This window comes from Marmota flaviventris, chromosome X (assembly GCF_047511675.1).
Source record: "Marmota flaviventris isolate mMarFla1 chromosome X, mMarFla1.hap1, whole genome shotgun sequence".
NCBI classification, from domain to species: Eukaryota; Metazoa; Chordata; class Mammalia; order Rodentia; family Sciuridae; genus Marmota; species Marmota flaviventris.
In genome coordinates, this window is record NC_092518.1 from 45,884,467 (window position 1) to 45,899,378 (window position 14,912).

At 36.4% G+C, this 14,912-nt stretch overlaps 1 protein-coding gene and 1 pseudogene across 4 annotated transcripts in view; both read right to left on the bottom strand.

The window, feature by feature from the left end:
* Positions 1 to 14,912, bottom strand: part of Fam120c (family with sequence similarity 120 member C) — a 125,602-nt gene that overhangs the window by 16,983 nt on the left and 93,707 nt on the right. For 3 of the 4 annotated variants that reach the window (XM_071606782.1, XM_027950205.2, XM_027950206.2), the window contains exon 11: positions 994 to 1,108. In XM_071606782.1, coding sequence (XP_071462883.1) covers positions 994 to 1,108 — 115 coding nt within the window. Of the gene's footprint in view, positions 1 to 993; positions 1,109 to 2,117; positions 2,151 to 14,912 lie in introns of those variants that run through there. The other variant, XM_071606784.1, reaches the window with a different exon arrangement.
* Positions 7,542 to 8,133, bottom strand: LOC139703323 (grancalcin pseudogene; annotated as a pseudogene).

Sequence of the window (14,912 nt, forward strand, 5' to 3'; positions counted from 1 at the left end):
GGCCTCAAAAGAACATAGCTACTGAAGTCAGGGGTTGGGATATTCTGCATTGACAGGCAATATTTATTGAGTACTATGAACTTAAAATATGCAAGAGACTATTTACATATATTATTTTACTTAATATCCTCAAAATCCTACAAGTAAGGAAACTAAAGCTAGAGAGTTTAAGTAGCCTGTCCAAGGTCACACAGCTGGGACATTATGAAGCCAGAATTCAAACTGAAGGCAGCGTTCCTTGAGAGCCTATCATTTATGCTACCATCCTGTACTGCCTTCAATTACATGGTGGACTTATTTTCTTCCTCATGCTTTTCTATACTTCCCCCTAGTACCCAGTATGTATTATTAAAGGGGGGATGGACATTTATTCAGAAATAAGCAGGGATACCAGGATAAGTCCCCTATAGTACTTCTTATAAGAGTCAGAGGTGGGCATTATGCTGCACACCTGTAATCTCAGAAACCAAGGAGGCTAAAGCAGGAAAATCATATGTTCAAGGCTAGGCTCAGCAACTTAGTGACACCAAACAAAAGAAAATTGTTTGGTACCAGGGATTGAATTAAGGGGTGCTTAACCACTGAGCCACATCCCCAGCCCTTTTAAATTTTATTTAGAGACAGGGTCTTGCTGTTGCTGAGGCTAGCTTTGAACTTGTGATCCTCCTGCCTCAGCCTCCCAGGCCACTGGGATTATAATTGTACACTACTGTGCCTGGCCAAAAAGTTATTTTTTTACAAAGAGAGTTGGACACATAGTCTATGGGCCATGATTTATTTGCCTTGCATAATATCCATCTTTATTGTCCATTTTCATCCATCAATATGGGGATAGTATAGCAGGCATCTTTTGATTTTACTGACAGATTTTTGTATATTTGACTAAGGTAAGTCAATCCTTACTTGCAGAACTCATTTCCCCCACCCCCCCGTTCCGGGAGAAAAAGACCCTACAGTACAGGAAAAAGTTAAATAAAGGTAGAATCAAATCACCTTGAGTTCTTGGAGTTGATCTGGTTCATAAAGCTGGGTAGACACTGCCTGTGCAAGAAAGGTGTCTAGCTCATGGCGATGCAGGATTCTGCCACCAGGCCACTGAACCATGTAGCTAGAAAATAAAAGCATCATTATTAGGCCACAAGACCTCATGAATTTATCACATAACCACTTATTAAGTTGAAAGCTATTATGGACCAGATCCTAGGCTAGGTTTTGGCAATTACAAAAGAATAAAGTAGAAGAATCTCTGCATTTGATTACACATAGTCTGGGTGACAGAGGAGATAGGCTTGTACATCAGCAATGACAGGACAGTGTTTTAAGTATCAAGAATACACAGGGTTCTGAGAGCACAGAAGAGTCCCACAACTCTAAGAGTGGGGGAGGGTATTCTGAAAAAGTCAGCAGGAGCTGAGTTCCAAAAGGTCTGTAGAATTTAGTGAGACAAAAGAAAAGTTAAGGAAAGATGTTCTTGGTTGACTGGAGAATATGTGTAAAGTCATGGGAGCATCACTTGGCAAAATGTACCTGGTTCAGTACTGCTGTAGCTAAGAATGTTTAGAGTGATAGGAAGTAAAATTAGAAGGTAGGCCAGATCAAGTGTCTCCACTCATAAGTATTGAATTTGGACTATCATTTTGAATTATGGGAGACATTTAGGGATTGTCAGCAAGAGTGGTATTAACTGTTTTGGTGTTGATGGGCTCAGAGGGAAAGAGAGAAAAGGCATGGATACCAGTTGGGAGGTGACTGAATCAGTGGCCAGAGAGGGACTGAACAAAGGCACTAGATGAAGAGATGAGTGAGCAAGGTGACAAATGCAAGAGCTATTAAGGAAATAAATCCATAAGACTTAGTGATGGATTTTTTTAAATTGCAGTACTAGGGTGAATCCCTGGGTTTTCCACATGATAGGCAAGTGCTCTACCACCGAGCTACATCCATAGCCCTTGGTCATGGGTTTTATGGGAAGGGAGTAAAAAGAAGGGGAGAGTCTAAGTCTCTTAAAATTCTAGCTTGGGCAGATGGCTAGATGATATGGAGTCATAGATTTCTAAGATAGATAATCCACTAATTAAATAAATATGTACTCACTGATGAGTATTTGAATTGAATGTCCATGAACTGAATATGCTTTACTGTTTTAGACACTAAGAATGCAGAAAGAGAGACAGAGACAGAGAGGAAAAAATACAAATATATCAGTACAAATTTGTTCTTAGCTCCCTGAAAGCTGACAACAATGATCATACATAATTACTGAAGCTGTATAAGACTTCGGAAGTTTGGCATTTCAAACAAGCAGTGTTTTCTTGAGTGGCACATGGGATAGGTTCCTGGGAAGTCTGGTAGTAACCATGAGACAGTATGGTACCCTGGAAATAGTCAGGGTTCTACAGTCAGTCTGGCTTAGAATCTAGAAACTCTCTGAGCTAAATATTTTTCACCTAGAATGACTAAAAACAGCATAGACATTTCTACATCATTATTCTTTCTTCAAACCCAAAGTGTTATTTCTCTGAGTTCCAGGATGAGATGGCAGGACATGCCAAAAGAATCCTGTTGCTGCTGCTTCTTCTTTTTCTTTATATATATATATATATATATATATATATATATATATATATATATATATATATATTATATATTATATATTTTTGGTGGACCATTTATTTTATTTATTTTTATGTGGTGCTGAGTATTGAACTCAGTGCCTCACACATGCTAGGCAAGTGCTCTACCACTGAGCTCCAATCCTAGCCCACTCCTTTTGCTTCTTTAGGAACTAAATTCTAAATGAGTGGGCTCCCTAGGAGGGATCTCCGTGGGATCCAGAAAATTTCCCTTTACTCAGAAACTTTCTATTTTCACTACTCACACTTTATCCACATGGAAAATTTATTCCTTATTACCTATTTTATATTTTTGATGCTATATTATTTAGCATGCAATTTGTAGCTAATCTTTAATAAATATAAAATATTCTTGTTTATAATACTTTTTGCCTTGAGGACTATTCTATCTGATATTAATGTCATTCTTCAATTTAATTTTCACCTTTCTTTTATTTTAAAAATTTCCATCTTAGTTTGTTGGCAAGATGCAAAACACCAATAGAAGAAAATGAACATGAACACAATATACCTATATTTAAAGTCACAGAAGATCTTATTAATGGAATAAATGATGTTTAAGTGCTTGACTGATTTTGTACAAAGAATACATATTTTTCAAGTGCCCATGTGGGTTCCCATGAGTTCTAGGTCCTTGCTTATCTCTATTTATTAAAACTTACTTACTATAAACTTGCTAGTATAGTACGTGGCATAGGGCAGGTGTTGATAAATATTTACTGGAAGAGTGACTGAATGCAAATCAAAACAAACAAAACCCCACAAAAGCAAATCCTCTGGAACTAGAGAATATTCTGCTAAGTGAAATAAGCCAATCCCAAAAAACCAAAAGGCCAAATGTTTCCTCTGATAAGCAGATGCTGACCCATAGAGTGTGTGTGGGGGAGGATGGTAGGGAAGAATAAAGAAACTTTGGATTGTGCAGAGGAGAGTGAAGGGAGAGGAGGGGGTGTGGGGATAGGAAAGATGGTAGAATCAGACGTTATTACCCAATATACATGTATGATTACACTATGGGTGTGACTCTGCACCACAGATAGACAGAGGAATGAGAAGTTGTGCTCCATTTGTGTACAATGTGTCAAAATGCATTCTACTGTCATGTACAATTAATTAGAACAAATTTTTTAAAAATTAAGAAGAAAACAAATAGGAAAAACAAATCAAACCCTCCAAAGCAAAATTGTAACAGTATCATCTTAAATGATATGTAAGAAAAACTTAGCTAAAGGAGTTAAGTGTGCGAAACAGGCAAGCTCATAGAAAGTTTAATATGACACAAAGAGTATGAGTTTACAGATTGTTCTGGGTACTCTAAGGAGAGAGTAGTGACTGACTAAATGTACCTGACAGAATCAGAGAAAGCTCCATAGAGGAAGAAACATTTAATTTCCTGGGGACTGCAGCTTTGGTTTGGTTTGGTCTATACTTTAATATTAATTTGAAATCTGAATTGTCTCTCTAACCTTAGTATAATGAAGGGCAGAGTAGGTGTTCAATAAATATTTGTCAAACAAATGTGTAAATGTCAGGATATTCAGAAGGAAATTCTAAGATCCATCTTTGAGCTGGAACTGCCATTCAACTAGTATTGAACGAATTAGGACACAAAGAATGTAAGGGCCAATAAATCAGAGGAGCATAGGGCTTAGAAATGGGACAGTAGAAAATAATAACAGATATAAAATGTACTATCTTCTGAATTATATAATGCTTCTGGGTATTTTCTCTGGCAAAACTGTAGCATTACTTATTTCCCAAGGAAATTCTTCAATCTCAAGGACAAGATGACATCCTTACTATTAGTAGTGGTTATATTATTAAACATACTTTTAAAGTACTACATTCTATTATAATATGCAGCAAATTATAAACTACTCATATGAACAACATTTAGTTGATGCGTATGATATTCTACACATCTTGCTAAGGACTTTATGTTCATAGAATGCAATGGAAATGAATAAAAACTTGGATGCTAACATCTTTGGTTCTAAAGGAGGTTCTGATATACCTTTTTCATGTGACTTCCAACAACTGCTTTTAAACTCTAGGTGATTTAGTTTGCTCATCTCTATAATGGGAATAATACCATCTGCATCTCAAAAGTCTATAACAGAGAGGACAGTGATATAGGCATGCCTACTCAGTAGACTGAGGCACGAAGATTGCAAGTTCAAGGCCAGCCTCAGCAACAGAGTGACACCTTTTTCTCAAAATAAAAAAATAAAAAGGCCTGGAGTATAGCTCAGTGGTAGACTGCCCCTTGGTTCAATCCCTAGTACAGGCCAGTGTGTCCCAATTTATACCCTATCCCCAAGCAGTGTGTCAGCAAGGATTGTTATTGTTAATATTTGATGACTTAATGGGTAAAATATTGATTGCTAATGGTGAGGTTGCATATGTTTTCCAAACTCTTACTTACTTCTGTGAGTAGTTCATGTCTATCATAAACATATCAGTTAATTTACTTGTTCTATCTACACCTCCTTCTCAGATAATCTAAAGCCTTTTCTTTATAATAACGAGAGCTACTGGAACAAGGGTTGGACAGCTAATCCAAGTCAAACCAATCCATGGCTTGCCAATCAGTCTTGAGAATTTAAACTAAGAAAAGCAGAGACCAGTGAAGCAGACATGCAAAAAAAATGGCTACAGAGGCCCAAGTGAGACTGGGCAGTCTCAGACTCTGACTTTCCAGGACAGTTCCAGTGTGTACCACTTTTCTTATTTTATGGATCATGTTCACAGGGTGGGCTTTTAGGAAATGATTGAATCACCAGGGCTGTAATTTCATCAGTGGATTAATTCACTTGAATGATTAAAATTTTGAATGGGTTTGTTGGAGATAACTGTCAGGAGGCAGGGAATGGCTGGAGGAAGTAGGTCCTGAGGACATGACTTTGGGAACTCTATCTGTCCCTGGTCCTTTCCTTTCTCTCTCTGCTTCCTGGCTGTCATGAGCTGAGCAGCTTTCCTCTACGATGCCCTTCCACCATGATATTCTGCCTCGTCACAGGCCCAGAGCAATGCAGCCAGCCAATAATGGACTGAATTCTCTGAAACTGTGATCCAAAATGAACTCTTCCTCCTCAAGGTTGTTCTTGTCAGGTATTTTTATTACAATAATAAAAGCTGACTAACATAAGAATATCATTTACCCCTTTGGAGTTCTGGTTTCTAAAAAGCCTTTTTTTTTCTTCCTGTAGTTTTATTTCGCTATAGATTCAAATTAAGATACATTTTTAGTAACTGCAATTTTCCTCTTCACAGGCAAAAACCCATAAGGTGTTCTTTGATTATGTGACCAAAGAACAAATCCTACTACAAAGATGGCACACAATCCAGACTTTCCCTTCTAGCTGGCCCTCAAAACCCACATTTACAATATTTTACACCAATTAATTCTATACCAATATTCTATAACAGTATGTAGATATTTGCAAAGTGATACCTTTTCCCAAAAATATATGAATGTGTATGTATATTCATATGTATGTATGTGTGTGTGTGTGTGTGTGCGCGTGTGTATCTTTACTTTCTTTGAACTGTGGATTAAAGTAAAGTACACATAGTAAGGGAAAAGGTTTAACATGTAGGAACAGAAAAAGCTCCAAAAATTTAATTTAAGTTAGTCCAGATCTTTTAAGCAAAAGAATTCATAGTATATTTCTTCAGCACTCAAATACTAGCCATTCAAATTAACATGAAAAGCTGCAAAAAAATCATCATAAACGAAGTTCACAAACCCTTGTTGCAAGTGGTCTTTTCTCCTAAAGAAGACTGTCAATCGAATTCAAACTAAAAAGTTTTTTCTCAGCAAGAGAAATAATATGTGAGGTGAATAGGGAGCCTACATCCTGGGAACAAATTTTTACCCCTCAAACATCAGATAGAGCTCTGATCTCTAGAGTATACAAAGAACTCAAAAAGTTAAACAACAAAAAAGCAAATAACCCAATCAACAAATGGGCCAAGGACTTGAACAGAAACTTCTCAGAAGAGGATATACAATCAATCAACAAATACATGAAAAAATGCTCACCATCTCTAGCAATCAGAGAATGCAAATTAAAACTACTCTAAGATACCATCTCACTCCAATAAGACTGGCAGCCATTATGAAGTCAAACAACAATAAGTGCTGGCGAGGATGAGGGGGAAAAAGGTACACTCATACATTGCTGGTGGGACTGCAAATTGGTACAGCCAATTTGGAAAGCAGTATGGAGATTCCTTGGAAAGCTGGGAATGGAACCACCATTTGACCCAGCTATTCCACTTCTTGGACTATACCCAAAAGACCTAAAAAGAGCATACTACAGGGATACAGCCACATCAATGTTTATAGCAGCACAATTCACAATAGCTAGAATGTGGAACCAACCTAAATGCCCTTCAATAGATGAATGGATTAAAAAATGTGGCACTTATACACAATGGAATATTACTCAGCACTAAAAAATAACAAGATCATGGCATTTGCAGGCAAATGGATGGCATTAGAGCAGATTATGCTAAGTGAAGTTAGCCAATCCCTTAAAAAACAAATGCCGAATGTCTTCTCTGATATAAGGGGGGTGACTCAAAATGGGATAGGGAAGAAGAGCATGAGAAGAAGACTACCACTAAATAGGGAAGAGAGGTGGGAGGGAAAAAGAGGGAGAAGGGAAGTTGCACAGAAGATGGAAGGAGAACCTCATTGTTATACAGAATACATATATGATGTTGTAATGAGAAAAAGAAAAAAAAGGTGTGTCACATTAGATTGGATAGAGAAAGAATGGGAGAGGAGGGGAGGAGTAAGGAGGATAGGAAGGGCAGCAGAATAGAATTGACAATATGATTGATGTATGTACATTCCATGTATGTATTATATGTCAAAATTAATTCTGCTGTCATGTATGACTAAATAAATAAAGAAAGAAAGAAAAAAAAGAAGACTGTCAATGCTTGAAGCTTCATACAGCAAGGAACATAATTATCAAAGAAAATTCTGCCATTCTTACTATAATATTTAATAATAGAAGTTAACGTTTGAGGACTCACCTATAACCCATGATAGCAATGGTTTGACTCAACTACTGAAGTGGCTGGGGCTGTAGCTCAGTGGTAGAACACTTACATCCCACATGTGAGGCACTGGGTTCAATTCTCAGCACCACATAAAAATAAATAAATAAAGCAAGAAAGATATTGTGTTCTTCTACAACTAAAAAAAAATTTTAAAAAAGAACTACTCAAGCTCCTTGAATTAATTAAATTCCATTTTTCCTGTGTAATCTCTACCCAACATGGCAACCACAATTCTACAGGTTTCCAAACTGAAGGAAGAATAAGCTCGACTAATTCCAGACTGTGTCAAACATTCCTGAAGTTCTTCAGCATCTCTTTACCATCCTGTCCACCAATATAAGTGAAGTTAAGTCCACACTGGGTCATCAGCTAATGAATATCTGTCTGAATATGCTAGGTACCCAGAGTAACCACAAGGGAACATGTTTAGACCTGTTCCTGTCACCTGCATTCCTAGCATGTAGCCACTAAAATTTCCAAAGGTTTCAGAGGTCTTAGCCCATTCTTTTCCTCTGGGCCTGAGGTGAGGCAGAACATCAATGGTTAAAAGGTATGGCAGAGGAAAGGAGCTGGGGAAATGGCACCAGGAAGCAGAGAGCTAAAATGCCCTTACGTAGAGAGAATATTAATACACTGTCCTGTTGCAAATACATTCTCATTTGTCTTTTTAATTTGATGCATTCTGGCACAGATGCTGTCAGGTTTTTTTTTTTTGTTTGTTTGTTTGTTTTTTACTATTTAATCACACAAATTTATGTGTACATAGGTCAAATTAGCATAGTTATTGATAACAATTTTATATCTCACCTCATGTGTTACGGTGCTGAGAATCAAACCCAGGGCCTTATGCATGCTAGGCAAGTGCTCTACCACTGAGCTATACACCCCTAGACCTATATCTTTCCATTTTGGAGGGGCTCCAGTCTTTATATCTTTCCTTAACACTACTCATTATTTAAAAAAAAGAACTTTTATTTTAGGATAATTTTAATGTATTAAAAAATCTAACCTTTAAAATGTTTTATTAAGGGGTTAGGGATGTGGCTCAGTGGTAAAGCACTTGCCTAGCATGTATGAGGCACTGGGTTTGATTCTTAGCACTACCTAAAAATTATAAATAAAACAAAGGTATTGTATCCATATACAACTAAAAATTTTTTTAATGTTCTATTAAGGTATAATTTGTATACCATAAATTTTTTTCATTAAAACTACACCATAATTGAGTTTTAGAACATTTGTACTACCCCAGGAAGATCCCTCATGCTCATAAACAGTCACTCATTGTATCCACCCAAAGGCAACCACTAATCTACTTTCTATGTCTATGTACTTGCCTGTTCTGGTTATTTCTTTTTTTCTTTTTATATTTTTATAGTTGTAGATGGACAGCATGCCTTTATGTTTTATTTACTTTTTAAATGTTTTTTAGGGGCTGGGGATATAGCTCAGTTGGTAGAGTGCCTGCTTTGCACGCACAAGGCTTTGGGATCAATCCCTAGCACCACACACACACAAAAGGGGGTAGGGGCTGGAGTTGTAGCTCAGTGGTAAAGTGCTTGCCTAGCACTTATGAGGCACTGGGTTCAATTCTCAGCACCACTGAAAATAAATAAATAAAATAAATGTATTAAAAAAATTAAATGTTTTTTAGTTGTAGATGAACACAACACATTTATTTGTTTATTTTTATGTGGTGCCATGGATTTAACCCAGTTCCTCGCACATGCTAAGCAAGCACTCTACCACTGAGCTACAAATGCAGCCCCAGCATGCCTTTATTTAATTTATTTTTTATGTGGTGCTGAGGATCAAACCCAGTTCCTTAAATATGCTAGGCAAGTGCTTTGCCACAGAGCTACAGCCCCAGTCCTGTTCTGGATATTTCATACAAGTGGAATAATACCCTATGTGGTCTTTTGTACCTGGCTGTATTACTTATCATAATTTTTATTTTTTATGAATATATTTTTATTTTTGCTAAATAATGTGTTGACAAAAAATAAAATAAGTCTGTTCCTGTGTAACATATGATAAATGAGAGATGAACAGTTGCAACAAAAGCATTCTAATAATCTTCTCTCTCAACCCGTTTTCCATAATATTACATCATCAAACTTATCGTTTACCCAATTTTCCATTGACCTTCATGTCAGGTGTTCTTTTCTTCCAATAGTAGCAATAATTAATTCACATATAAACGAACTAGATATTGTAATTAAAAGGTATAAATGTTTAACATGTATAAAAAGCAAATAATAACTAAATGCTCTCTATATATGTAAATATCAATACACCAATAGGTTAAAAGCAAAAGAAGGGGAAACTAAGCATGAGAAATCTGAATTAGAACTATTAATATAAAATAAATTTCAATGGGGCTGGGGATGTGGCTCAAGCGGTAGTGTGCTTGCCTGGCATGCGTGCGGCCCAGGTTCGACCCTCAGCACCACATACAAAAAAAGACATTGTGTCTGCCGAAAACTAAAAAATAAATATTAAAATTCTCTCTCTCATTCCCTCTCTCTCTCTCTCCACCCCCTCTCTTTAAAAATAAATAAATAAATAAATAAATAAATTTCAAGTAAATGTATTTTTAGACATAAAGGGGAACATTTCATAACCATGATAGGGTAACTTCAAGAAAGTATAACAATCTTAAATGTGTATGTACCTAATAATAAAATTTCAATATACATTAAGTAAAAATTAATAAGATTAGAAAAGACAAACCACAATCACATTTGGAAATTTTTAAGCCCCCTCACTTTGCTGGAAGGAGTAATGATACAGAAGGCTTAATAACATTATCAGCCACCTTGACCTACTTGTTATTTATAGAGAACTATACACAAAATTGTCAAGTAAAAAAATTAATGAGAGATTATATTTTGTCATAAAATAAGCTTTGAGAAATTTAAAATATTTGAAATCATGCATACTGTGTTTCCTGCATGATTTATTACATTAGAAATCAATCACCTTAAGATATATAGAACCCCAAACCCATGTCTCAACTACTTCAAAATCAAACACTTAGAAATATCTCACAGATCAAAGAAGAGAGCACAAGAAAAGTAAATACAAAGTGCTTTGAACTAAGTGATAATAAAAGCTTTAAATATTAGAATCTCTGGGATGAAATAGTAGTCAGTATAACACTTATATTTGTATTTGTATCAGAAAGAAGCTAGATTAACAATCAAATTATGTTCAAATTAGGTAGTAGGAAGAAAAAAATAAGAGGAGTAGAAATATGTGAAATACAAACGAAGTAATACAGCTAAAAGTTGATAAAAATATAACAAGTTTAATCAAGGAAAAAAAACAAGAAAAAAAATTTTTTAAAAAATCAAACAAAAAGAAAAAAGAAAAAAAAAATCAACCAAAAGGGAGCTATCAAAATGACCCTACAGCTGGGCAAGGTGGCACATGCCTATAATCCCAGTGGCTTGGGAGGCTGAGACAGAAGGATCTTGAGTTTAAAGCCAGCCTCAGCAACAGAAAGGTGCTAAACAAGTCAATAAGACCCTGTTTCTAAATACAAATAGGGCTGGGGATGTGGCTCAGTGGTTGAGTGCTCCTGAGTTTAATTCCTGTTACCCCCATCCAAAAAAAAAAAAAAAAAAACCAAAAAACCAACCTCTACAGATGCTAAAAATGTATTAAGGTAATATACAATTGTATAATTACAAATATATAGCTTACATAACTTGATCTATTTTTAGAGGACAGAAACCCCTGCTTATTTACATGATCCACAGGAATGAGATGTTTTTTTCCCATGCATTCACCGTGACGGTCTGGATATCTTTGCCTATAAGGTTTCTTGGAGACAGCATATTGCTGGGTCTTTTTTTTAAAAAAATATATATATATTTATTTTTTTTATGTGGCGCTAAGGATTTTACCCAGTTCCTAACTCATGTGAGGCAAGCACTCAAAAACACTGAGCTACAAGCCCAGCCCAGGCCTTGTTTTTAATCCACTCTGCCAGTCTACGTCATTTGATTGATGTTAATGTTCAAATTTTAATTGAGATATGGTTTGTGTTCCTGATCATTTTGGTTTATTTCTTGTTTTAAAATTTGAATTAATTTCTCCTTTGACTGTTTCTTTAGTGTAGTAGTAGCTTGTCCCTTCATTGGTTTTCATTTTGTTTAGCATTTCATCTTCATGGAATATTTTGCTGAGAATATTCTGAACAGCAGGCTTTCTAGTTGCAAACTCTTGTAATTTTAGTTTATCATGGAATATATTTTATTTCATCTTCAAAGCTGATGCTTAATTTTGCTGGATATAGGATTATTGGTTGGCATCCATTTTCTTTCAGAGTTTGGCATATACTATTCCATGACCTCCTAGCTTTGAGGGTCTGGGTTGAGAAACCAGCTGAGTTATGAATTGGTTTCCCACTATATGCAATCTGATATTTTTCTCCTGCAGCCTTTAAAAATGTTATCCTTATACTGTATCCTAGACATTTTCATTATAATGTACCTTGATGTTCTGTTGTAATTTTGCACATTTAGGGTCCTATAAGCCTCTTGTATTTGATTTCCTATTTCATTCTTTAGATTTGAGAAATTTTCTGATATTTAATTGAAAAGATTGTACATTCTTTTGGTTTGTATGTCCACATCTTCATCTATCCTGATAAATCTTAAATTGCTCTTTTCATGTTATCCCATAATTCCTGGAAGTTCTGTTCATGGTTTCTGAACATCTTCATAGTCAACTCTATTTTTTTAAATATTTATTTTTTGGTATAGATGGGCACAACACAATGCATTTTATTTTTATGTAGTGCTGAGGATCAAACCTGGGCTCCACCCGTGCTAGGTGAGTGCTCTACCGCTGAGCCACAATCCCAGCCCCTGGGATTCAGTTTTCAGTGGACACAACATCTTTATTTTATTTTTTATTTTATGTGGTGCTGAGGATCGAACCCAGCGCCCCGCACATGCCAGGCGAACGCATTACCACTTGAGCCACATCCCCAGCTCCTGAACTCTATTTTTAAGATTATATTATTTTGTCTTCATTGCATGAGGTTTTGTCTTCAAAGTGGTCTAGTCTGTTGGTGATGCTTTCTATTGAATTTTCAATTTGGTATATTGATTCCTTTATTTAAAGGATTTTCCCCCAGAATCTCTCTCTCTTTATTGAAGTGATCTTTTGATAACTTATTTGCTCTTTCACATCATGTACATTCTAAACTCCTTCTCTGACATTTCTTCCATGGTGTTATTGATGGATTCTATTATTGGAGTATCTTGGTTTGCCTAGGTTGATTTGTTCCCTTGATTTTTCATGTTGTTTGTATGTCTACCAATCTAACAGTATGGATCTGAGACAACAGAGTATCTATCCTCTGGAATTATAGTGTCCCTGAAGGTTTCCAGTACCTCACTGTTTAGGGGGAGACAAATAACAACCACCAATGCAAACAATTTACAGCATTAAACCAAATAGTTCCTACTATGATAATAAAAACAGCAAGTTTGAAAAAGGGTTTATATTATTAAATGGTGGACAAGGAGAGAACAGAAGCAATATAGGATGTGATGATTATGAGGGAGAAGGAGAAAAGAGAAAAGTAGATGATTAAAGGAAGAGTGAAAGAGAAAACAATAGAGATTGGCTGAAAGCAGTAGAAAAGGGAGAATCAAGGGAAACAGGTAGGAGAAAAATATATATAAAGCAAAAATTTAAATAAAAAATTAAATGTAAAAGAATACAAAACAACACTAAAATATACTAATCAAATATTCTAGTTCACAAAAAATAATCCATGTTAAAAAAAACTGGCTACAAAAATGCTAGAGATGAGAAGAAAAAAGTAGGAAACTGGTATAAATGTTCATGTCCAATTAAAGGCACAACTAAACAGTAAAAATGAATTAAAAAAATCTTGATGAAAAGTTAAAAATTCTTTCCATTGAAGTTCAAAATATTCTCAGCTTCTCTTCTCAGGAGTTTTTGGTGGAGTCATCTGGAGTGTGACGCTCCACTCTTTAAATTTCTGGAGTGAGAGGTAAACCACAGGTGGAATTCCCAGTTGTAGGGTTTAGGGTTAGGGTTAGGTGGGCTCCAGGGTCTTCACTAATTGCTAATTGGTCTGGAGATTTAATTCAACACATCTCCAGCACCTGGTACTTGTTGATCCATGCTGGAAGACTTTACCTCAGGGATACCCTTGGGTTTCATACATGTGCTGGGGGAGCCAATTCTTAGTCCCCTACGAAACCTGCAGACCCCATGTTTACTGGTCTTGGGTTCAGTCTCCAAACAATTTTTCCTCTCCCCACTCTTCTGAATTCCTGGCCAGATTCCTTTCATAGCTGGTCCTGTAAGCAGTCAGAGGAGAGGGAGGGGTAGAGCTGGGTTTCCTCAACCTTGTGTAAACCTCTCTCCATGTTTGATTTTTTTTAGTCACTTAGGCACACTGTATGTTGTGCAGCATGTGTTTACTGGGCTTGTATTTCAGGCCAAACTTGGGTTTGCCAGGAATTGACTTCCTCAGTTGCTGGCCCCCAATGCCACAGTTGTAAACTGGTTGCTTCTTTTGTCCTCCACATGCTGCTGGATATCATGCAGCATGTTGTTCAGGTTTGTTGGGCAATATCCTTAGTCTCTAAATGCTCCATACCCAGAAATGCCTTGGGCCTCTCCAAAATGAGCGTTCCCTTATCCCTCTACTATGCTCATAGAGGGACCTCTCTGGTGGAGTGTCTGCTTGCTGTGGCAGCAGCTATGCCACTGTGGATTTTCCCCTTACTTTATTATATCCAACTTTGTGTGTCCCCGATCTGCTTTGAATGTCCAGTTTTAGGTTCTAATAAAGTCCCCTCACCTTTTGGTTCACCCACCTTGGGAGAAGCTGCCTGTCTGCTTTCTTGGTTTCATGTCATGAAGCAGCCAGGAACACAACCTCCTTTACTCTGTCATCATGGCTCTCCCATAATTTTTAAGAAAAAAATTCATTTTGAGACAGGCTCTCACTAAGTTAAGTCTGGTCTTGAACCTGTGATACTTCTCTCTCAGTCTCCCAAGTTGTTGGGATTACAGGCATATGTCATGGTACTCTGTTTAATGTGTCTTAAACTTTTAATTTTTATATTATTGTAGACTCATGTGCACTGTAAGACACAAATCAGAAAGATCCCTTGACACTTGATCAATTGACACTTACTTAATGGT